Raw genomic sequence first — 25000 nt, 5'->3', positions numbered from 1 at the left:
ATAATTTAGCCTTTAAAGAGATGAAGAGATCGGAGTAGATCTCAACTGACTGTCTATCAGCTGATACTCTGGGTTTTAGTATCATATCAGGGGAAAAAACACACCTTGTATCTTGATTTCTATTGAAATGAATAGAGACCTTTTTAGATGGATGATATTTATTCAGAGCTGACAAAGTAAATGTAAATGTTAAAGCAATATTTATTGGCAGATAGTTCTGTGTATCCAGAGTCAGGTTACACAGCTGGACGGGTTTAAGATTCCGATCTCATCAGTAAACATTATGTAGAACTCTCACTGTGTATCTACGAATACATCATTTATTAGCGTCTCAGATCCCTATTAACAAAAGAAACGTGAAAAGCTAAAAGTTTTTAATCCTGTTATTATTTTGGATCTCATTTGCATCTGCTTTCATTTCTGGCATCGTTTAGTCTGATATCAATTTTTTATTTTTAAATTGCTTCTCGGATCATTTGCGACTTTTTTCCGCGTTGGTCGAACAGAAGTCTCAACCATGGTATGAAAGGTTCTTCAAACCAAAACCAAACCAAACCAAAAGGTGCGATTTTCTGTCATTTTGGTCACATGATCACAATAAGCTACTTGAAATATCCTGAAATCTCTCACTCATTCATTCATCTTCTACCGCTTATCCGAGCTACCTCGGGTCACGGGGAGCCTGTGCCTATCTCAGGCGTCATCGGGCATCAAGGCAGGATACACCCTGGACGGAGTGCCAACCCATCACAGGGCACACACACACACACACTCTCATTCACTCACACAATCACACACTACGGACAATTTTCCAGAGATGCCAATCAACCTACCATGCATGTCTTTGGACCAGGGGAGGAAACCGGAGTACCCGGAGGAAACCCCCGAGGCACGGGGAGAACATGCAAACTCCACACACACAAGGCGGAGGTGGGAATCGAACCCCCAACCCTGGAGGTGTGAGGCGAACGTGCTAACCACTAAGCCACCGTGCCCCCATCCTGAAATCAATCTTATATAATTAGTGTGGATTTTTTTTCCGCCACCAGTTCAGGACTTGCGGCTCAACTAGACAGAAAATGAGATGAGATCAGGGACGTCCCGTTCCAGATGCGATAAATCACCGTCGTTTTGCGACTCTCTGCCTCTGCATGAGCGTTAATTCCCTCACAGGTGCCTGGCATGGTGTTTGAACCTTAGTGGAGATGACAAGATGCGTGACGTGAGCGTACTGTAGTATATCTGAGCGTGTAAAGGTGATGGATGAGGCGAGCGCTGTAGCTTTAATCCTGAATAAATTCATCTAAATGAAATTAAAGCAGTGTCCATCCATCACGCCGCTCTCCCAGTGAGGACATGGCGCCATAAAAACACGTTCAAACGTCACGTCAGAGCGATTGCTCCGTCGAGGACGTCTTTATTAAAGGCCGCAGGAGCTTTTTTATTGTCCTTTTCTCAGCGTGAGGATCCTGAATGTTCTGCATCGGGATCAAATTATCAGTCGGTGTCTCGTGTCTCAGCTCCAGTGTCGTCTCTGTGATCGGTCCCCTTCCTTTATTACACATCGCAGTGGCGTCACTTCCGGATTTAAACCACCTGTAAGATTGCTCATCTTCTCGTCCCTCGCCTCTCGTCCCTTGTCCCTCATCCCTCGCCTCTCGTCCCTCGCCTCTCATCCCTCGCCTCTCGTCCCTCGCCTCTCATCCCTCGCCTCTCGTCCCTCGTCCCTCGTTTCTTGTCTTTACGTTCAACAGCGAAGTGAAGAAGCTTCTGTTAAACTATTGATCTATTGATCCTTTTCCTGCTTCCTGCCTCTTATCGACCCGACGCTCAGATTTAAAGATGATGGGGGTGGGGGGGAGGGGGGAGACAATTTCAAACATGATAACCTGAAAACTTAATATCAGCTTTTTTTGGTTCTGGATTTTTGAGGATCAGTTAAACTCTAAAACCGTCCTGAACAAAACCAGAAGAAAAGCAGAAGAATATTTTACTGTGATTGTTTATGATGTTATTTTATATCAGTACAGAAGAGAAAAGCTTTACACCTCTTATGGAAAAGACAGTGATTTATTGATTAGTTTATTGTTTTTATTGGTTTGTTTATTGATTTGTTTATTGATTGACTGACTTACCAACTGATTGATTGATTGATTGATTGGTTTGTTAATTGACTGGTTGATTGATTGGTTGGTTGGTTGATTGTTTTTTTTATTGATTGACTGACTGATGACTTACTAACTGATTGATTGATTGATTGATTGATTGATTGATTGATTGATTGATTGATTGGTTTGTTAATTGACTGGTTGGTTGGTTGGTTGGTTGGACGGTTGGTTGGTTGATTGATAGATTGATTGATTGGTTTATTGGTTTGTTTATTGATTGACTGACTGATGACTTACCAACTGATTGATTGATTGATTGATTGATTGATTGGTTTGTTTATTGATTAACTGACTGATGGCTTACTAACTGATTGATTGATTGATTGATTGATTGATTGATTGAATTATTGATTGATTGATTGATTGATTGATTGATTGATTGATTGATTGATTGATTGATTGATTGATTTGTTAATTGACTGGTTTGTTGGTTGATTGATTGGTTTATTGGTTGGTTGGTTAGTTGGTTAGTTGGTTGATTGATTGATTGATTGATTGGTTGGTTGGTTGGTTGATTGATTGATTGAGATATTTGATATTCTTGATATTTAATTAAGATATTTGATTTAAACAGAAGCAAAAGCTGATTTCTGGTGTTTTTCTTGTATATAATCAGCTGTAGTTTTATCGGGCGTTTCGTCTGTAACTGGACTCTGTGGCTTCACTCATCATCCTGCAGGAGTGAGACAGTGTGAAAGAGGACACCCAGGCCTGAAGGCGAGTGGAGGCTAATGTACTCCGCTAAAACATTTATCGCTCACTGGCAGCTGACTAGCTGAGGAAATCCGGCTGAGCTCCAGGTCAGAGCTGCTAGCGTTTAGCACGGTTAATTGACTGAAGGAGGAAAGCGTGTAAACACGAGCACAGCAGCCTCTCTGATGCTCCAGCATGATTTAAACATCACAGACGTGTCAGTATCTCACCTCACTTCATCTCACATCTTCTCAGCTGTGTTTCTTACGACCAAGTCGAGGTCCTGTCGAGTGAAAAGTGTTGCTCGGTTTCGTCTTTCAGATGAAGCTTTGTTTCTTTTAACCGTCAGCTCGCTGTTCTTCATTCTTCTGTTTTTAAACACGTTTTAAATGCGAGCAGTGAAGTGAATCAGAGTGCAGGCTCTCGACTGCCACCGTGTCTGCACACACAGCTCAGTATATAATCTCACACACATTCACCTCATACAGCATGCCCAAATGTCTAAATAATATATTTATGTATTACTTTATAAAGTAAGCATCGTGTTTAAATAAAATGTTTGCAGCATGTTAGTTAAGACGACGTGTAGCGTTGTTTTTATCCCCTTATAGGTGTGAAAAAAGTTTTTATCCCCTTATAAGTGTGAAAAAAGTTTTTATCCCCTTATAGGTGTGAAAAAAGTTTTTATCCCCTTATAGGTGTGAAATGTTTAAAATAAAGAAAACACGTTATTTATTGGTGTAGTTATTATTGGGCTGTTTATATAACCATTATATTTACAATTATTAATTGTCTTCATATGAACTGGAGCAGGGGGTCACGGTTGCTTAGTGGTTAGCACGTTCGCCTCACACCTCCAGGGTTGGGGGTTCGATTCCCGCCTCCGCGTTGTGTGTGTGGAGTTTGCATGTTCTTCCCGTGCCTCGGGGGTTTCCTCTGGGTACTCCGGTTTCCTCCCCCGGTCCAAAGACATGCATGGTAGGTTGATTGGCATCTCTGGAAAATTGTCCGTAGTGTGTGATTGCGTGAGTGAATGAGAGTGTGTGTGTGTGCCCTGTGATGGGTTGGCAGTCCGTCCAGGGTGTATCCTGCCTCGATGCCCGATGACACCTGAGATAGGCACAGGCTCCCCGTGACCCGAGGTAGTTCGGATAAGCGGTAGAAGATGAATGAGTGAGTGAAGGAATAATCATTAACTTTCATTCCTGACATCATTGTAGTAGAGACTCAAAGTCTGGGCCTTTTATATGGAGACGTTTCTTTACAGAACATCACGCGTGGTGTAAAGTAGGTGCGTGTGGTGAACACTAATCCGAGCTCTCGGGAACGCCTCGTCGAGTGATCCTGTAACACGTAGACGAGCGTAATGACACGATGCGTATCGCTCGCCGAACCGCTGAACTCGGTGTTTGTCAGCAAATCTCGCTTTCTTTCTTTTTCAATAAACACCTGCCAATTAAATAGAGCGTTACTGTAATTACAGCACGGGGACAGTAAACGTGTCCGTCAGACACTCAGGCAGGTAATTACACCTTCACTCAGCTCCAGATCCTCTCATTAGAGCCATCGTTTCCTCAACGCACGTCGGCTAGTCCTCGCTAATACAGACTCAACCTTATACACTTTAATGGAGTAAATCTAGACGCAGGCTGCAAATTATTGTAGACTGACAAAGCTCTCGAGTCTGTAAAACATCCGGAAAGAAAAACAACGTAAAATATAAAACTTTAGAAATACTTTTCTGCTCAAATATACAATTCTGTATGTATATAAATATGAATATAATAAAATGTGCAGCTCAGTATTTTTGTCCTTTTTAGGCTACAGGAACGTGTCCAATTCTTCTGTTAGAGTTTATTTAATAAGTGTTTGTTAAAATCCAGCACTGATTCTTCTGGAGCAGTTTTTAAAATGTCTGATGAAAATAATAATAATAATAATAATAATAATAATAATAATAATAATAATAATAATAATAATAATAATAATAATAATAATGAAGAAGAATTGAGGATTTTTGTGGCCACAAAAAAACATGAAATAAAATTCAAATAAATAAAATAAGACTCTCACAGTAAAGGTTTAATGTACAGACATAATATTATTATCTGTTATTTATTTTAATATATTATACATAATATTCTTAAGGCGCTTCCTCTTTCTGTCTCTTTCTCTCTCTCTCTCTCTCTCTCGCTCTCTCTCTCTCACACACACTTCTCTCTCTGTCTCTTTCTCTCTCTCTCTCTCTCTCTCTCGCTCTCTCTCTCTCTCACTCACTTCTCTCTCTCTCTCTCTCTCTCTCTCTCTCTCTCTCTCTCTCTCTCTCTCTCTCTCTCTCTCTCTCTCTCTCTCTCTCTCTCTCTCTCTCTCTCTCTCTCTCTCTCTCTCTCTCTCTCTCTCTCTCTCTCTCTCTCACATTTCTCTCTCTCTCTCTCAGGTGTTCTTCTTCCCTCTAGCGATTAAACGAGAGAGTTGATCCTCAGAGCTGTATGAGGGAGTAAACGTGCTCTCATTAATGATGGAAAGAGATGGAAGGAGATTTTTTCCTCCTGCTGAGGTGTTTTGTGAGTCACTGTGCCAGAAACTAGGCCATTCTCTAAGCCTCAGAGTTTCTTTTCCAACCCGATTACCTCTCCTGCCCGCGGCTCCTGCCGACACGTCCGTTTATTTCTGATCTGATGTGTGATGGTGTGTGTCTGGTTGAGGTTGGAGTTACAGACAGCTCTAGTACACAGATTTGTTGGCACCTCTAGTTTCAGTGAAGGAGGCGTGGCCTATGTTTTATTTAGTTTCAGTGAAGGAGGCGTGGCCTATGTTTTATTTAGTGCCAGTGAAGGAGGCGTGGCCTATGTTTTATTTAGTTTCAGTGAAGGAGGCGTGGCCTATGTTTTATTTAGTTTCAGTGAAGGAGACGTGGCCTATGTTTTATTTAGTTTCAGTGAAGGAGGCGTGGCCTATGTTTTATTTAGTTTCAGTGAAGGAGGCGTGGCCTATGTTTTATTTAGTTTCAGTGAAGGAGGCGTGGCCTATGTTTTATTTTGTCTCAGTGAAGGAGGCGTGGCCTATGTTTTATTTTCTCAGTGAAGGAGGCGTGGCCTATGTTTTATTCACTTTCAGTGAAGGAGGAGTGGCCTATGTTTTATTTTGTCTCAGTGAAGGAGGCGTGGCCTATGTTTTATTTTCTCAGTGAAGGAGGCGTGGCCTATGTTTTATTTACTTTCAGTGAAGGAGGCGTGGCCTATGTTTTATTTAGTTTCAGTGAAGGAGGTGTGGCCTATGTTTTATTTAGTTTCAGTGAAGGAGGCGTGGCCTGTTTTGTTTAGTTTCAGTGAAGGAGGCGTGGCCTGTTTTATTTAGTTTCAGTGAAGGAGGCGTGGCCTATGTTTTATTTTCTCAGTGAAGGAGGCGTGGCTTATATTTTATTTAGTTTCAGTGAAGGAGGCGTGGCCTGTTTTGTTTAGTTTCAGTGAAGGAGGCGTGGCCTGTTTTATTCAGTTTCAGTGAAGGAGGCGTGGCCTGTTTTATTTAGTTTCAGTGAAGGAGGCATGGCCTATGTTTTATTCAGTTTCAGTGAAGGAGGCGTGGCCTATGTTTTATTCGATTTCAGTGAAGGAGGCGTTGCTTATGGTTTATTTAATTTTAGTGAAGGAGGCGTGGCCTATGTTTTATTTAGTTTCAGTGAAGGAGGCGTGGCCTATGTTTTATTCCGTTTCAGTGAAGGAGGCGTGGCCTGTGTTTTATTTAGTTTCAGTGAAGTAGGCGTGGCCTATGTTTTATTCAGTTTCAGTGAAGGAGGCGTGGCCTGTGTTTTATTCAGTTTCAGTGAAGGAGGCGTGGCCTATTTTTCATTCAGTTTCTCTGAAGCCTGTTTATGGCTTCTTTGGCTTTAGTCTCTTAAACCTGATTTTGTTCTGATGTCTCCTCCTGCAGTGGGATGGTGTCGGTCCTCTCTCTGACACGGCCGAGCCTCCTAAAGGAATCCAGATGTTGTGGCATCCGTCTATCGTCAAGCCGTACCTCTTACTGCTTTCTGAGTGCTCGAACCCGGACACACTGGAGGGAGCGGCCGGAGCACTGCAGAACCTGGCTGCAGGAAGCTGGAAGGTAAACCTGTGTGTGTGTGTGTGTGTGTGTGTGTGTGTTTGTGTGTGTGTGTGTGTGTGTGTGTTTGTGTGTGTCAGTTTTTATATTTGCTCAGAAGATATTTATTAGATTTAGCTGGTTTATTAATTCCAAAATTTGATTTACATTTTTTAGTTGTGAATTAAGCCACACCCCCAGCAACACACCAGATTGTCTGCCCCGCCCATTTTCCTTTAAACAAAACAAATAAGTATCATGTTCTTGTCAGTGTTTTTTCATTGCTCTTGTTGTTCTCTTCTCAAGCAGCAAGGGAGGCTACAAATATTACATACCGCCCCTTTAAATTTATCGCTAAGTCAATATTATAAGATCCCGGGCAAGTCATTATTAAATGCTATGCCATAAATTGTGCTCATTTTAGAAATGTTTTAATTCAGCATCTCGTTTAATTCATCCGCCTTGATGGTTTCTGGCTCTTGTCCGCTGTAAACACTCAAAGCAAATTTTCCGCCCTGGAGAAGCAGAGTGTGTTTACTAAGTGCGAGGCACGAGCATAGAGGAGGAAGTGTGAAATTGGGAATCGCTTGATTCTCTCAGATGTTTAAAAGAGTGTGAGGAGAAGCTTCCTGACACTCTTTCTATCTCTTTTTTCATCCTTGAGCCTTCCTTCCACCTTTCTCATTCTCTCTCTCTCTCTCTCTCTCTCTCTCTCTCTCTCTCTCTCTCTCTCTCTCTCTCTCTCTCTCTCTCTGAGACCAAATCTCACTTTAGCTCTGTTTTTAGAGCAGCATAATCTGTCCGATGTGGAGCTGCCGGCTCGATCGATACGCTCCAGGCAGGAAGCTGGAGATGGAGAGATGGAGATATAGAATGATCGGGTGTGGGATGAGCCTTAAACTCTTGTAAAGTACTATAACTTCCAGAGCTTTTGTTTCACATGGACTTAAACTTACTCATGGAGGGTTAAATGAAAGTCCACCTCAGTGTGAATGTGTCTGTAAAGAGATCCGAGTCACTGTAATCTCCTAATTAACTCGTTAAGCCTGTTAGCTTACAGTAGCATCCTGTAGCTGGCTCCAAAATCACCACACAACAAACCCACACAACAGGAACACCGGCTTAAAAGTTAACGCACTCTCAAAACTACTTTATACAATTAATTTTAATACAAAGCTCCACAGTGTTGATGCATACGATCGGTGCTTGTAATAGGGGGCGTGGCCAGTTTGCATCGTTCGTAGGTCACATGACCATAAATTGAATTCAACATGTTGAAAATCTTTGCTTCTCTGAAACGTCCATTTAAATGTCATATGTTTTAATGAAATTATAATAAAGCATTTGTAAGTGTGATATGATATCGAGGTATGAAGTGAGCTGCACACAAAACAATTTTATCCCACCTTCCTGTTCGTGTGTTCCTTTTTTGTTCTTGTTTTTTTTTTTTCTTCAGTGGTCAGTCTACATCCGTGCAGCGGTGAGAAAAGAGAAAGGTCTGCCGATCCTGGTGGAGCTCCTGAGGATAGATAACGATCGCGTGGTGTGTGCGGTGGCGACAGCGTTACGAAACATGGCTTTAGACGTCAGGAATAAAGAGTTAATCGGTAGGTCCTTATTTGTTTTGCGACGTGTTTGTTTGAGTGTTTTAAAATCCGCTCTGGGTCACTTGCAGCTCGACCGGACTTCTGGTTGTTCTCAGGGAAGAAACAAAGCGAAGCAGCGTGCGCTCGTCACGTTGTTAGCAGGCTAATTAAACACAGTCATCAGGTGTAAAAATATAATTGTCCTCTCTGTTTAACTGAATCTAATTACAAGCTGCTTTTGAACTCTGTGATCACATAAATGGGTTCGTTTTGTTCCTTAACTCTGATCTGTGATCAGTCTGATTAATCGAGGAGAAGCTCGTGCAACTATCCACATAAATCACTCAACACCGGTGGAAAAGCATTAAATCTTTTTAATAGATTTCTTTGCTAATTAGACTGCAAATTTTTAACGTAGCACTTTAGTGCGGTGCTGGTGTTTGTACTATTACACCTGACGCCTAAAACACCAATTTTGTAGACTTGCGTAATGACTGAGGTTCGTGAGGTTTGTTCAGAAAGATCGAAGAATGTAGAACATGATAAAAGATCAACAGCATGTTAAGCAAAAGTGTGAAATCTACTCTACTATGGACCGCCATAGATCCTGGGGGCGGAGCTTCACGAGCATCATTCAACAACTGAACACACATCATGCTGAAGGAAGGAAGATTAATCTTCCTCAATGCAGCTTTAATCCAGATTTACTAGCCAAAGCATCTGAATTCATCAGAGTCCGTAATTATTTTGTCCAGACGCAGATCAAAAGCGCTGTATATACGGTTGTGTTCACGGCTGCACGATATCTATTGTTCTACTTACTCCTTAATTCAGTCTCTGTAAAGATTCAGTCTAAAATTCTCCTGGTGACATCACTAACACAATATCGATCTGACTGTAATATACTGGCGGGCCCTGGGTGTCTCCATGGCGACGGCACTCCTGTTACAGCCCGGCGGTTTTCTGAGGGTCCTCTGGGTGATGACTGTGAGAGTTTGAGCTCAGAGAGCTTTACTTCCTGAATCATTTGACTAATAATCACCACCTGGATTTAGACGTCGGATAAAGCTGCAGCGCCGGGAATCGACTCGTCTCCGTGGTGAGGAGGCGGCAGCGTCGGCTCACAAACAGCCAACCCAGATTCTGATCAGGATCACATGACCGAGGATCAGCATCAACATATCCAGAGCGAAGACACGTTTTTGTTTTCCCATGGCACTTGAACTTCTCGCTCTTTCTGTGTGTGTGTGTGTGTGTGTGTGTGTGTGTGTGTGTGTGTGTGTGTGTGTGTGTGTGTGTGTGTGTGCGTGTGAAGTGTGTAGAAATAAAAGAAGGTTCAGAGTAAAGCTGTGGATGAAAAGCTGCTTTGATGAGTGAGAGTGTCAGGCTTTATGCTTATGACTCTGTGTGCAGATGTAGAGCAGAATAAGACCTGCAGCTTGTTATTGATCTGCTGTTGTAGAGTGAGGAGAAGAATTAATCCGTCCATTTGTCAGACAGTCTGTCTGTCTGTCTGTCTGTCTGTCTGTCTGTCTGACTGTGCAAATTGAGTCTTTAATTAAACAAAAATGAGCTAATTGTATTTTCAAAGGAAAATTCTGGAAACATCTGCACTGTTGCTAGGTTTGTATTTTGTCTCTCTCTCCCTCTCTCTGTCTGTCTGTCTGTCTCTCTCTCTCTCTCGCTCTCTCTCTCTGTCTGTCTGTCTCTCTCTCTCGCTCTCTCTCTCTCTCTCTCTCTCTCTCTCTCTCTCTCTCTCTCTCTCTCTCTCTCTCTGCATTTGCAGATGATGGCATCAGCTCATCAGCTTTTAAAGTAAGGAGTGGAGATGAGAGAAGTGCTCCAGAGTGATGTTAATTTGGGCTTTCTGTTAAAATACAGTGTCTAATGCTCCTTGTGGTGGGAGGGGTAAAGAGAGAGAGAGAGAGAGAGAGAGAGAGAGAGAGAGAGAGAGAGGGAGGGAGGGAGGGAGGGGGGGCAGCAAGAAGGTTGAAAATTCACTGAAGTGGAAAATAGAGGAGAACAAAGGGCAGAGATGGAGTAAGAGTGAGAGAAATCAAGCTCAGATCAGAGTCTCTTCCATCAAGGACAAGGTGACTTCAGGACTGAGATGAACATCTCAGATCTCAGCATCAAGTAGCAGTGGAGATTTTTCACCACAGTACAGTCTGTCCACACATTTTAATGGATATTAAAATCTGCATTCCATTCAGTTCAGGGGAAAAACATTTTATTTCTGATTGCTTCGCTACTCCGTGTTATTTTTCCTGTGCAACCGTCTCTGCTGTACCAGCAAGTGAATTGGCTCCTTTTATCAACAGGTGGAGCTCACGGAGTGTAATACAGCGACTATGATGAGCGTTACACACTGCCACAGTCAAAGAAATACTGACTCACATTCTCACATGACTCTGACTCACATGTAATGTTTAAATGTCACGTCAATTTCAAAATTCATTCCCATCCATCCATCCATCCATCCATCCATCCATCCACCCATCCATCCATCCATCCATCTAGTACATAAGACCATTTCATCCAATCTGTCCAATCTAATTCCCTGAGCCATCCATTTACCCACCAGTCCTTTCACCCCATACATCTGTCCACTGGTCATTTATCAAAGTGATCCAAGCTAATCTGTCCAATCTAATTCATTTATATATATATATGTATATCGTCGCTGTCAGACAGAATCCTCGTATCTCCAAAACCGTTATTTTTCAGGAACTTAAAAAAACGCCGTACCTTATCTGCAGTGCACAGGGTTTAGTCCGCGTTACAGCGGATTGTCTTGCGCAAAATTCCTGTCCTCAGACGAGCACCAGAACTAGCGGGGGTCAAGATTTTTTTTTCTTTGAGCCCAGTGTTTTGAAGACATTTACCTCAGAAGACGTGTTGATTCGTTGCGACTCTTCTTGAGGAGAAATATGCCGTGAAGCTCTCCCGCGGAGTGAGGAAGAGGTGGACAGTTGAAGTGTCCAATGGAGTTATGAGATTTGCGCTCAAGCTATTTTCAAGACTTTAGATTGGTTAATAACTTGTAAAAATAACAGACCCACGTGGGGACTGACCAATAGCATCGATATGTGAAAAAATATGAAATTGACCAAATTTGGACATACGAGGTTTCCGCCCGACAGCGACGATATACTGACGTAATTAAAGTTCTCTGTATTCACACTCAGGTTACACAGGTGCACATAATTCACACTTTCTTGCAAGTCATTGTTTTTCATTATCTTCACCATAAATTAAGAAGACAGAAGAGCGCACGAAAGCGTTCAGGTTACGTTTCTTTTTTCTGCATGCAAATTCCTAAATAGTTTGTTTTCCTGCTCGTCTCTTTAATCCCAGAGTTTTGCTTGACGCCGTTTTAAGTGAGAAAAATAAATGGAAGCAGGCCTCTGAGCGAGCTACAGGGGATAAAATTCTGGAAGAAAACTCCTCCACTTTAGTTCAGGCATTTCAAAAACACCCACACGCTCCAAATACAAAAAAAATCTCTCAAAACTTTTCAGCAAGTAGTTCAGGTGTTTGTTGTGAAGGCTCGGGGTGGCTGTGTGTGTGTGTGTGTGTGTGTGTGTGAGGAAAGTGACCATGCAGATGTGTGTGCGCTTCTCCGGAGCCTCGGCGGAAAAGCTGCCTGCGTTTGACAGGAATGTTTAAAGTTTGTGTTTCGGTTAGCAGTGGGATTTGGGACGCTTGTCGCAAAATGGCCTGCATTTGAGCGAATAGGGAAGGGATTTAAAAGTGTAATCCTGTTCTCGATGAACAGTCCAGTCGTATCTGGCTGCAAGTAAAGAGAAAAATGTTCTGGCTTTATCGAGACGGATGAGAAATTCCTTCCGGAGGATTAACCGCGGATATAGGAAGAGATCTCAAAATAGAGATTACTAATTGTGTGCATGTGTGTCAATGCAATCCATCCATCCCTCCTTTCATCCATCTATCCATCTATCGATCATCCATCGAATCTGTACATCCTTAATGCATCCATCCATTTACTCATCCAGTCATTCATTCATTTATTTGTTCCCCTAGTCATGCATCTCATTCATCCATCCTCCTAGACATCCATCTCAAAAATCCAGCCATTCATCCACTTATCATTAATCCATCCATCCATCCTCCTAGTCGACTGTCTCCATCCATACATCCATCCTGTGCATTAATTTAATTCATTCAATCGAATTTGTAGGGGGGCACGGTGGCTTAGTGGTTAGCACGTTCGCCTCACACCTCCAGGGTTGGAGGTTCGATTCCCACCTCCGCCGTGTGTGTGTGGAGTTTGCATGTTCTCCCTGTGCCTCGGGGGTTTCCTCCGGGTACTCCGGTTTCCTCCCCCGGTCCAAAGACATGCATGGTAGGTTGATTGGCATCTCTGGAAAATTGTCCGTAGTGTGTGATTGCTTGAGTGAATGAGAGTGTGTGTGCCCTGTGATGGGTTGGCACTCCGTCCAGGGTGTATCCTGCCTTGATGCCCGATGACGCCTGAGATAGGCACAGGCTCCCCGTGACCCGAGGTAGTTCGGATAAGCGGTAGAAGATGAGTGAGAGTGAGAATCGAATTTGTCCAATCCAATTCATTGAGCTATCATGCAGTCCGTCCATCCATCCATTTATTTGATCAATTCACTCCATTAATCAGATAAATGCACTCGTTGGTCCTTTCCATTCGTTCATGCAGTTGATCCAATGTAATCTGGCCACTGATACATATACACATCCATCAGACACCTTTCTTGTCACAGGTATCTAGTTTCCAGCAGATGGATGTCTGGAGCGTGTCCTGATGATGACATTTACGGAAATGCCACTTTATCAGCGGCGTGCCTAAACCTAAACCTCGCCTTATTAAAGCATTATTCGGCTCATTATCCGTCTGTCCATCTTTCCCTCCGCCTGCTGGTCGACATTTTTTCTTTCATATCCTGCATCGGACGGTTTGTGTTTAATTAAAGCTTCAGAAGGTGGATTTTCTCAACGCCGGCTTATCAAGCGTATTCGTTTTATCCTGGGCAACAGACATCAAAGGTGGTAATGGGAAGCGAGTTCCTGGACTGAAATCCACCTCGCCTTTAACTCAGTTTCAGATGAGAACAGTTTCAGTTGGACTCGTTCACATCAGAGGGCTTTTCACACTGCGTTTAAACCCGGTTTATGGTCTGGTAAAGCCTGCTTTTAACCCTGGGTAGAGGAGCGTTTCACACATGTAATGTAGAAGCGCTAGTTAGCTCGGCTTTTTACCCAGGTTTATAAAACTCTGCTGTTCCTCAGGATCTGCAGGATTTTACCCCACGTGTGAAAATAAACAGTCACGTTGCCGCTTGCTTGATTGTGCCGGGATTTTTAGCCAGTTAAATGAATGAATATTGACATGCGCAGGCTGAACAGTACAGAATTCTGCCTCCTTTCTTTATTTATTGTATTTTTATTTGTTTATTTGTTTACTTTCATACTGAGCCCAGATAGCTCAGTCAGTAGAGCATCAGACTTTTAATCTGAGGGTCCAGGGTTCAAGTCCCTGTTTGGGCGTTTGTGCATGTGAGTGGCTGAGATGTGCAAAGTAAAAAAAAGCATGCTTTTGGGGGAAGTCATACGGTTAGAGAGTCTGACTCGTAACCCTAAGGTTGTGGGTTCGAGTCTCGGGCCGGCCACGACTGAGGTGCCCTTGAGCAAAGCACCAAACTCCTCAGAACTGCTCCTCGGGCGCCACATCATAAATGGCTGCTCGGGGGGTGTGTTCACTGCTGTGTGTGTGTTCACTGCTGAGTGTGTGTGTTCACTGCTGTGTGTGTGTGTTCACTGCTGTGTGTGTGTTCACTGCTGTGTGTGTGTTCACTGCTGTGTGTGTGTGTTCACTGCTGTGTGTGTGTTCACTGCTGTGTGTGTGTGTTCACTGCTGTGTGTGTGTTCACTGCTGTGTGTGTGTGTTCACTGCTGTGTGTGTGTGTTCACTGTTGTGTGTGTGTGTTCACTGCTGTGTGTGTGTGTTCACTGCTGTGTGTGTGTGTTCACTGCTGTGTGTGTGTTCACTGCTGTGTGTGTGTGTTCACTGCTGTGTGTGTGTGTTCACTGCTGTGTGTGTGTGTTCACTGCTGTGTGTGTGTTCACTGCTGTGTGTGTGTTCACTGCTGTGTGTGTGTGTTCACTGCTGTGTGTGTGTGTTCACTGCTGTGTGTGTGTTCACTGCTGTGTGTGTGTGTTCACTGTTGTGTGTGTGTGTTCACTGCTGTGTGTGTGTGTTCACTGCTGTGTGTGTGTGTTCACTGCTGTGTGTGTGTGTGTTCACTGCTGTGTGTGTGTTCACTGCTGTGTGTGTGTGTTCACTGTTGTGTGTGTGTGTTCACTGCTGTGTGTGTGTGTTCACTGCTGTGTGTGTGTGTTCACTGCTGTGTGTGTGTGTGTTCACTGCTGTGTGTGTGTGTTCACTGCTGTGTGTGTGTGTGTTCACTGCTGTGTGTGTGTTCACTGCTGTGTGTGTGTTCACTGCTGTGTGTGTGTGTGTTCACTGCTGTGTGTGTGTGTGTTCACTGCTGTGTGTGTGTTCACTGCTGTGTGTGTGTGTGTTCACTGCTGTGTGTGTGTGTGTGTTCACTGCTGTGTGTGTGTGTGTTCACTGCTGTGTGTGTGTGTGTTCACTGCTGTGTGTGTGTGTGTTCACTGCTGTGTGTGTGTTCACTACTGTGTGTGTGTTCACTGCTGTGTGTGTGTTCACTGCTGTGTGTGTGTGTGTGTGTGTTCACTGCTGTGTGTGTGTTCACTGCTGTGTGTGTGTGTTCACTGCTGTGTGTGTGTGTGTTCACTGCTGTGTGTGTGTTCACTGTTGTGTGTGTGTGTTCACTGCTGTGTGTGTGCACTTTGGATGGGTTAAATGCAGAGAACATATTATGTATGGGTCATCGTACTTAGCCGTATGTCACGTCACTTTCACTTTGACATTTATAGCTGCTATAACATAAGTGAGAATACGAGCTAACGTTTCATGGACGTTCCATAACATCATATTCATAACGTCATAAGAAGTCAATTGTTGTGTTGTATATGAGGACTAAGACATTTCAGGATGTGTTGTTCCACATGTCACACATGGAGGCCTTTATTTCTTACTTTATGTACACATCAGAATTTCCACACATTATTTACAGAAGAAGAAATGGTTTTTTTTCCTGGGATTTTGTTCTCCCAGAACACACAAAGACACAGCGTTAAATTGGATTAAAAGCTCTTACTGAGCGAGCGAGCAGCACATGTAACACTGACATCTCACTGCTTCTTCCTCTCACACTCCTGCGCTCTGTGGAAGTGTCATGGGGTGAGTGTATTTCTGGAGCTCTTTGCACTCTTGTCGACGATGACCCACGCAGGCGTAGCCTGATTGCCTATTTTGTGCTAGAACGGCCTTTTATAGGATGGAGAGTTAGCACTCGACTCTGATTAGCACTAAGCCCTCGTCTCTCTGAGAGCACAAAGATGATCCACTCCACAAAGTCAAGGTTGGCCAAAGTGTTACAAACACCACCTCGATCGAGCAAAACCCTCAGCGTAGCTTTAGGCTCTGGCCTATAGAGAGAGAAAGAGAGAGAGAGAGAGAGAATGAGAGAGAGAGTGAAAGAGAGAGAGAGAGAGAGAGAGAGAATGAGAGAGAGAGTGAAAGAGAGAGAGAGAGGGACAGAGAGAGAGAATGAGAGAGAGAGAGAGAGAGAGAGAGAGAGAGAGAGAGAGAGAGAGAGAGAGAGAGAGAGAGAGAGAGAGAGAGAGAGAGAGAGAGAGAGAGAGAGAGAGAGAGAGAGAGAGAGAGAGAGAGAGAGAGAAAGAGAGAGAGAGAGAGAGAGAGAGAGAAAGAGAGAGAGAGAGAGAGAGAGAAAGAGAGAGAGAGAGAGCGAGAAAGAAAGAGCGAGAAAGAGAGAGCGAGAGAGAGAGAAAGAAAGAGAGAGAAAGAGAGAGAGAGACTCACGCTTTATCCTCAACATTTCATACCTTGAAAGCTCTGTCAGTCTAAAATATTTCAGTTAATTCACGATTTGAATGTGAATCGATTCCTGAGTCACTGAAAATGACTCATCTGTGAATCGTCAATGCTTCCAGAGTCATTTCTAAGTAAGTACTGAAACGCAGAGCAGTTCAGATGAACGCTGTTACAGGAAAATAATGTGGTGAAGTGTTTTATTCCCCTTAATACCACAGCAGTGTGTGAATGTGAACAATTCTCTATACGTATATTAAAAACCGCCACATTTTTATCCGTTATCCATGTAATGATGTGAAATGTCCACAAAGCCATTCTACCTGTTCTCGCTTATAGCAGCTATAAACACGCCCCCTCACCAGTCCTCCATCTCATCCGTCCATCCCATCCGTCTATCATTATATACATAAGGATTGTTGGTGATATTTCAGCTATAACGCAGTTTGTAATAAACGTCAGTCATCGGATGTTTCTTGGCTCCAACCAACAACACTTGAGCTACAGGATTACAATCAGTGTGAGTTACAGGATGAAACGACGCCGTCGGACATTTCTGCAGATCAGCAGTTAAATCTGCAGGGTTTTTTTTTTTCCTCAGGCTTCATCTGTGGTGAGATATCACTGTCCTGCTGGATGAGGAGACTACTGATTGTCTTTTCAGGCAAAAAAGAACATATTGCCTGCGAGAACAAGATAAGGTCACACCAATTAACTCGGAACTTGCTGATGAGAAATTTAGGACATTTGGAAAAAGAATTCCTGCTTCAAATGTCCTGAGAAAAACAATGGCTGCGTTTCTCAATTTGGGATTAGGAGCGAGAGTTTAAGCTTCAGAGGTTAATTTTATTAGCCATGTCCTTGGGTACAGTGAGAAGAGCCTAATGAAGAAGACTTGCAGAGGTCAGAGTACACAATGACACACTCTCTGTTCTGGGTTTGAAAGTGATGTGATGTGACGTGACGTGACATACGGCTAAGTACGGTGACACGTACTCAGAATTCGTTCTCTGCGTTTAACCCATGCAAAGTGCACACACACAGCAGTGAACACACACACACACACGTGAACACACACCCGGAGCAGTGGGCAGCTATTTATGCTGCGGCGCCCGGGGAGCAGTTGGGGGGGGGTCGGTGCCTTGCTCAAGGGCACCTCAGTCGTGGTATTGTCGGCCTGAGACTCGAACCCAGGAGTCAGACTCTAACCATTAGGACACGACTTGTTTATATTTATTAATTTATTTCATTGTTCAGAATAGAAACTTGAAGATTCCTGTTAAAAAAAACGATTCTTGTTATTAGTTATTAACCCTTGAGTTCATATCTAACACGTGAAGTGTTTAAAGTTTAAAATTGTGTTGTAAAAATGTTGTTTAGTATTCGTGTCAAAATCCGAACAACCGATTGCAGGATCTCCTCCAAAGGGAAAAGACTCGGTAAGGGGTTTGTTGGATAATAACTAGGTCATCGCCTAAAGCGTCAAGGTTCTTCAGAGGAACAACCAAAGAACCTTTATAGGAGTAGTGACCATTCTGTGATTCTCTCTCTCTCTCCTCAGTAATAACCTGTGAGAAGTAGACATGAGAACCCACACTGTGCTGCTATACAGTATGTTCCTCTGGGATTAAAGTATCTGTTGTGTTGTTGTTTACCTTCATGAACTTCAGAACAGAGTGGATAAGCCTGAGGAACATCACACTCGGTTTCATGGCCCTTTGACTCGAGTTTAATCAAATGACTCATGTGGTATTTGAGAAAGCAGGAACGGAGAAGAACATGACATTAAACCAGCAGAATGGAAGAAGATTCATGTTACACTGATTAGATTTATTAAAAACTGGCTGAAAATATCATACACTGTGTGTGTGTGTGTGTGTGTGTGTGTGTGTGTGTGTGTGTGTGGAAGCTTGTATTTGTTACCTCAGCATGTCATTTGCTCAGACATTTCTTTTTTCCAGCGAGAGAACTCCTGAAATGTTTCCTCCTCTGTCTCTTCTCTGACTTTGTAGGGAAGTACGCGATGAGGGATCTGATCCACCGCCTTCCTGGGAGCAGTAACGCCAGCACCGGCGGTAGCACCAACAACAGCACAACGAGCAAAACGATGTCTGACGACACGGTGACGGCGATCTGCTGCGCCCTGCACGAGGTCATCACCAAGAACATGGAGAACGCCAAAGCACTGCGAGATGCCGGCGGCATCGAGAAGCTCATCGGCATTGCCAGGAGCAAAGGAGACAAGTGAGTTCCTCTCATCCACAAGATCCATAAGTTAATGAAAGAAGGAAGGAAGGAAGGAAGGAAGGAAGGAAGGAAGGAAGGAAGGAAGGAAGGAAGGAAGGAAGGATTAACTGAAGCAGAGCAGAAAGAAAGAAAGACACCCACTTTAGGCCACGCCCACTAAAGCTCTGAATCTAACTAGAGACACAGACAGTGACACCTGGTTTCCTGGTTTTCAAAAAGGGTGCCAATAATTTTGGGAATGAATGGGAACCATATTAAGGTAAATTTCTCTCTTGTTCTCTTCATTTCTTTCAGACATTCGCCCAAGGTGGTGAAAGCAGCAGCTCAGGTCCTGAGCAGCATGTGGCAGTACAGAGATCTGCGCAGCCTTTACAAGAAGGTAGGATGTTATCATCATCATCATCATCATCATCATCATCTTCTTCATCGTCATCATCACTATGTCTGTTACGTGATCTGATCCTTGGCTTCAGTGTGATTAAGGCAGGAAAATATTCCAGTCTGAGGCACTTCTGATGGCTGAAGAGGACAATAAAACTTCAATAAAACCTCAGCGGCAGTAATTCGTTCAAGCCGAGCAATTTCTCTCAGCCTGAAAAAATCCATAAATGTTCTCTGCTCAGAATGCTGAGAGAGGCGTAAATTGGGCTTTTCTTCCTCCCGATACGTGAGGCGTGCTCGGCTCTGAGCGTCCTCTCAGAAAGAGCTGTCGAGAAAAAACACGTGTGAATCTGTGAGATATTTACTGAAAAAAAACGTTGGATCGATGTGTGTTTGTTGGCGTCGCGGTCCGGCTTTATTGCGAGGTTGTGTTCAGGCTGTACGCCGCGTGTTTCTGCAGCTGAATTACACACCGGCTTCGTGTCCCGCTAATAAAAAGCCGCCTCATCTCAGAGGTTTGGATCGGCGTCGTCAGGTCTTTCCTGCTTTTATCATTTCTTTTTAAACCTGTAAAAAAAGTCACATTACAAACATACTTTAAAGGTGGGGTCTCCGTTGTTTGAAAGCCAATGTTGACATTTGAAATCACCAAAACAAACACGCCCCTAACCCAAATGGGTCCCACCCCTGTATCGATAGCTCCGCCCACACATACATACTGTACGTAACCCGGGCGACTAATGGAAAGAAACGTGTCTTTATCATAGCTGAAGGGAAGAACAATACGATTGTAGATAAACAAACAAACAAAAATGACACACAAGCATAATCATGTAAAGGACAAAGACATATATTAGTTCTGTGTAACAAAACAAAACCAACGTTACTCACCTATCGAGAAGGAAAAAAGCGCCTCGGCGTCTTAAGTAAAGTTGGTCACATATTCACAGATTGGAGTTTCCCGAGTCAATAACTCCTGAGCTAAACACTGTTACTACACAAAACACGGTTGTAGCTGCGTCTCTACATTACTACGATAGAAAAGAGGTGTTATTTGTGTAGTAACAGTGTTTAGCTCAGGAGTTATTGACTCAGGAAACTCCAATCTGTGAATGTGACCAACTTCCTGCTCCTTCAGTTCTCTCCAGCGCTGGAAAGCTGATCCTATATTAACACGTCCTACTTCTTACCTTATCGTAAGTCTTTCTTCTCTTTCTTTCTTTGTTTTTATCCTCCATGTCTATGTTAAAACCGCTTTCTGCTAATGTCACACATGCGCACTGAACACTCTCTCCACCCATATTGACAAGACACGCCCCTTTCTGCTCAATGGCTACACGTTAGTTTTGTTTTTGTTTTGATTTTTTTTATTATTCGGCCCGACTCAGTTTTCTGAAGCATTTCGCAAAAATCGGAGACCCCGCCTTTAATATGCACCGTTGCTATGACATCGAATTTTGAGCCTATTTAATTTTTTCTCACCGATAAATGAATCACGCCCCCTTCTGGAGCTAACTATATAACGTCTCTCTGACTTTCTGTGTATTTATTAGCTACATTTTAAAATGGTTGGGCACGGTGGCTTAGTGGTTAACACGTTCGCCTCACACCTCCAGGGTCGGGGTTCGATTCCCGCCTCCACCTCGTGTGTGTGGAGTTTGCATGTTCTCCCTGTGCCTCAGGGGTTTCCTCTGGGTACTCCGGTTTCCTCCCCCAGTCCAAAGACATGCATGGTAGGTTGATTAGCATCTCTGGAAAATTATGGACTAACTATGGATTTGAGCGAGTGTGTTCATATAAAGCTGTGATTTGAGCTTCACTTTTATAGTTAAAGTCATAGTTAAAGCTGGGAGGTTGTAGATCAGTGGTTAAGGTGTTCGACTACTGATCGGAAGGTCATTGGTTCGAATCCCACGTCCACAAAGTTGCCACAGCAGGGCCCCAGAGCAAGGCCCTTAACCCTCAGGTGTATAAACGGAAATAAAAATGTAAGTCACTCTGGAAAAGAGTGTCTGCTAAATGATGTAAATGTAAAGCACTGCGCTGTAATTTTGCCTTAAGGGTTAATGCGACTCCGCTGCTGTCGCTGAACACAGAGAGAGACGCAGTGTTCTCTGACCTTTAGAGACACAAAAAGGCTATTAGTCGGCTCACCAGTTCAACCGCGTATCCTGAATTAGCCTCGACGTCGTCCAAACACGAGCCAAGGTCCTGTAGCTGAGCCGCAATCCCACTCCCCCCCGAGCGAAACGCGGATTAAAGGATTTCAGAGTCGCACCGCGCTCAGTGTACTAACATAAACGTATTTAACGTCAGAGTCGTCTGAATTAAGAAGCATTCTCATTAAGATATTCGTTTATTTATGTGTCACACATTTCATCAATTCGTTTAAAGGTGCAGCGTTCGATTTTTAGAGCCCGCTACGGCCTGGGAGGAGAAATGCATTGGCTCTTTGAAATGGGGGCGGAGCCGATTTCAGGGCCAGAAAAAATGCGGAATTAAATAAGTATCTAAAATATGTTTGAGATGTTTTTAATAAAACGTACTGAAAAGATCTGCACTCAGGCCTCATGCAGTCAGATGCTGTGTGCAGTACCTTACAGTCAAGTGCATAAGTTTGTACGCCCTTTAAGAAATGAAGGGACTTTTTTTTTTTTTTTAGCATTTTTGAATATTTTTTATATGCTAAATAGATTTAATTATATATGTATTGTTGAACATTATATATTATATTATATTATATATTTCATTTTGAACATTTCTTATTATTTTAAAATATTTTATTGTAACTGTAAGGAAAAAAAATAAATAAAAAAATCTGAAGGTTTTATTAAATTTTATTATATTTATAATATTTACATTTATATTTACATTTATGAAATAGATCATAAATCTTTTCTTTTTTCCTTTATTTCTTTATTCCATTTTAAATGCATATGGCCTGAAATCTTTGCACTCCATTAAACTAAAACGTTAGAGTTCACTACACTCTGGACTTTTATCATTTTTATTTAAAAATGCCCTTAAATATTTTGTAGATCATCATAATGATGTGAAATCAACAAGAGAAATGTGGTGAGTTTTCTGGCTTGCAGTGTTAAAATGCCCCCTTCAGGCTGAGGAGTGAAGTGCAGCTCATTGTGTGTATGTGATGTAGTAAAAAAATCTCTCTTCTCCACCCTGAACAGTCTGTTGTTTTTTTTTTCATTTCCTTTTCTCCTGTCTGAGCTCTGGATGCCATCCCTAATGTCATGAAGGTTGACATTAAAGAAAGGCCACCAACATTCAGATTGCTATTATTAACATCTCGCCGAAGCCGTGCTCTCGTCCGCTCGGACTGTAATGACGGTTATTCCGAGCGCTCTTGCCCTTTCTCGCCCTCGTCCTCCTCCTCGTCCTCCAGCCTGAACTTAGGAATTACAGCATCGTGCCACATGAGGTGTCGGTGCTATGGCTGTAGGCAAAATAAACTTGTTATAAAGATTATAAATAAATGAAGAGGAAATGAAGGAAGCGGCTCGGAGCTCAGTACAGTAAACGTTTGTTCTTGGTTTGTTCAGAAACCTTTACAAATTTACATGCCAAGAAGAGCTCTGATAAGATTTTCCGGAATTTGGTTTGAAAACCTGAAAGGAAATGAAAATATGTGGTTAATCTTTATTAGCTAGTTGCAGTGGTGTAAAGAAGCTAGTTAGCGTGTTCGTAGCATGTAGCTCGGTACGGCTCGTCATCCCGTACCACGTGATTCATGAGGCTTACGATTTAGTCACTTCTTTAGAGGTCGGTCTTCTGTTAATTCATAAATAACGATGATTGACAGATTGATGATTGACAGAAGGATTGTTTTTAAAACTTCCAGGCTAATCAGCTTGCTAGCGTGTTTGTCCTTTTTCGCTAACACAATTTCTTTTCTGTCATTGCCTTTTAAATCGAATTCTGAACTCCAACAAAAAATGTCCTTGATGTAGGATGGAGTGAATTTCTGTTTTGAGCTGAAAAAAGTCTCCAGTCAGTATTTTCTATTGCTGTTTTTTTTTTTTCGTGCTTAAAGACGAGCGCTCGTGTTTAAAGGTGATGAAATTTAAATACTGAAAGAACTTCTGGACTCTGAATAGAGGGAATAAAATAAAATAGAATAAAATATGAGCTAGCGATGGGGGGCACGGTGTCTTAGTGGTTAGCACGTTCGCCTCACACCTCCAGGGTTGGGGGTTCGATTCCCGCCTCCGCCTTGTGTGTGTGGAGTTTGCATGTTCTCCTCGTGCCTCGGGGGTTTCCTACGGGTACTCCGGTTTCCTCCCCCGGTCCAAAGACATTCATGGTAGGTTGATTGGCATCTCTGGAAAATTGTCCGTAGTGAGTGAGTGTGTGAGTGAATGAGAGTGAGTGTGTGTGTGCCCTGTGATGGGTTGGCACTCCGTCCAGAGTGTATCCTGTCTTGATGCCCGATGACGCCTGAGATAGGCACAGGCTCCCCGTGACCCGAGGTAGTTCGGATAAGCGGTAGAAGATGAATGAGTGAGTGAGTGAATGATCTAGCGATCTGATTTCTGCTAAAACGCTTCTTTTTTTTTCTGTGGCTCAGAAATCCTGCATTGTAAATAAATCTGGAATAAATAAAGGAATAAACAGTAACAGAGACATGACGCTCGTGATTCCAGGCCCCGGTCTCTGACGTGACGCTCGGACGTCGTCAGGGTCTCGTGACAGACTCGACTCGCTCCAGAATAAACAACCGAACAAGAGCTTTTTCCACCTGAGTGTTAAGCTGCAGTGTGAGAGAATAATTTATCCTTTTTCTTTTCTTTTGTCCATTCCTTCTTTCCTCTCTGTTTTTTCAGCTGATGTTTACCAGTCACAGGTAAATCCCCAAAAACTGATGTGATGTGATGAAGTTACTGTCACCAGCCTCAGGATTATTATTATTATTATTATTATTATTATTATTATCATCATCTCTTTATTGTCTGAACGAGTTCTCCGCCACTCATATGACATATGATTTTACTCTCTAACTCCTTGTCAATGTTACTATAGAAAGCAGAGAGCTTTTTTTTCTGCCCAATCAGAATCACAATTCCACTCCGCAGTGGTGTAAAATGCCGACACTTTAAACGAAGACACTTAACACACTTAACACAGCTTGGTGAAGACCAGAGACTCCACTGGTTCTGTCTCATCCTTGGTGCACGCTGCTCTCAGCTGCCTGTCTGGTGAGTTTATCCTCAGCAGAAGTCGGTGAGGAACATCTGCACGTCTCCGCCAGCAGGGCCGTGTGGCAGAGATACGGAGATGTTGGCATGGGTGTGATGGCAGGCAGAAAGTGGGGCAGCTTTGAACTGCTGTGCTCCAGAAAGCCTTTGATCTTACCCGAAAATCCCTTTTCCGAACCAAGAGGGTAGGAAAATGTCAAGTTGAACGTTCCTGATAGCTCTCAGGGGAGTCATGAGGCTTTCATGTAGTGTGAAGACTCACTTCTTATCCTTCACCTAGTGTGCGACACAGACGCAGTTAACACAACCGTCTCCGTCACCTCGGTCAGTTAACGCTTAGTTAATAAAATGAAGTAATGATAAAAGTGCCTGAGGACTCGTCCTTCCTGAGCCAGGGCTCGGCGTTCCTGGGATAGACTCCGGATACACAGCCACATGCATCAAGATAAACAGCTCAGTCAAGAGGAATAAAGCATTACAACTTTCTGAAGAATAATTCATTTGCATTGACTCCGCCCACTTTTTTACACTTTAATCTAGACAATCATCAGATTGTGTTGAAATTAAAGGCAAATAAAGTTGTATTTGCTTGAAATTTCATAGACACACTTCTGCAAACAACACGTTTGTTTATTTACAAAAAAAATGCGAATGTTATTTTGA

At 43.0% G+C, this 25000-nt stretch overlaps 1 protein-coding gene and 1 non-coding gene across 8 annotated transcripts in view; both read left to right on the top strand.

The window, feature by feature from the left end:
- The window catches only part of ctnnd2a (catenin (cadherin-associated protein), delta 2a), a 228907-nt gene that overhangs the window by 195128 nt on the left and 8779 nt on the right, over positions 1 to 25000 (top strand). For all 7 annotated transcript variants that reach the window (XM_060862327.1, XM_060862326.1, XM_060862324.1 and 4 more), the window contains 4 exons: positions 6792 to 6965; positions 8398 to 8548; positions 18509 to 18740; positions 19038 to 19122. In XM_060862327.1, the coding sequence (XP_060718310.1) occupies positions 6792 to 6965; positions 8398 to 8548; positions 18509 to 18740; positions 19038 to 19122 (642 nt within the window). The remainder of the gene's footprint in view (positions 1 to 6791; positions 6966 to 8397; positions 8549 to 18508; positions 18741 to 19037; positions 19123 to 25000) is intronic.
- Positions 13993 to 14065, top strand: trnak-uuu (transfer RNA lysine (anticodon UUU)). The gene has a single exon. It is a non-coding gene; the product is annotated as a tRNA-Lys (tRNA).

The sequence above is a fragment of the Tachysurus vachellii genome, chromosome 25 (assembly GCF_030014155.1).
Source record: "Tachysurus vachellii isolate PV-2020 chromosome 25, HZAU_Pvac_v1, whole genome shotgun sequence".
NCBI lineage: Eukaryota > Metazoa > Chordata > Actinopteri > Siluriformes > Bagridae > Tachysurus > Tachysurus vachellii.
The sequence above is the reverse complement of the archived record's forward strand: the minus strand, read 5'-3'. Positions and strand labels throughout refer to the sequence as shown.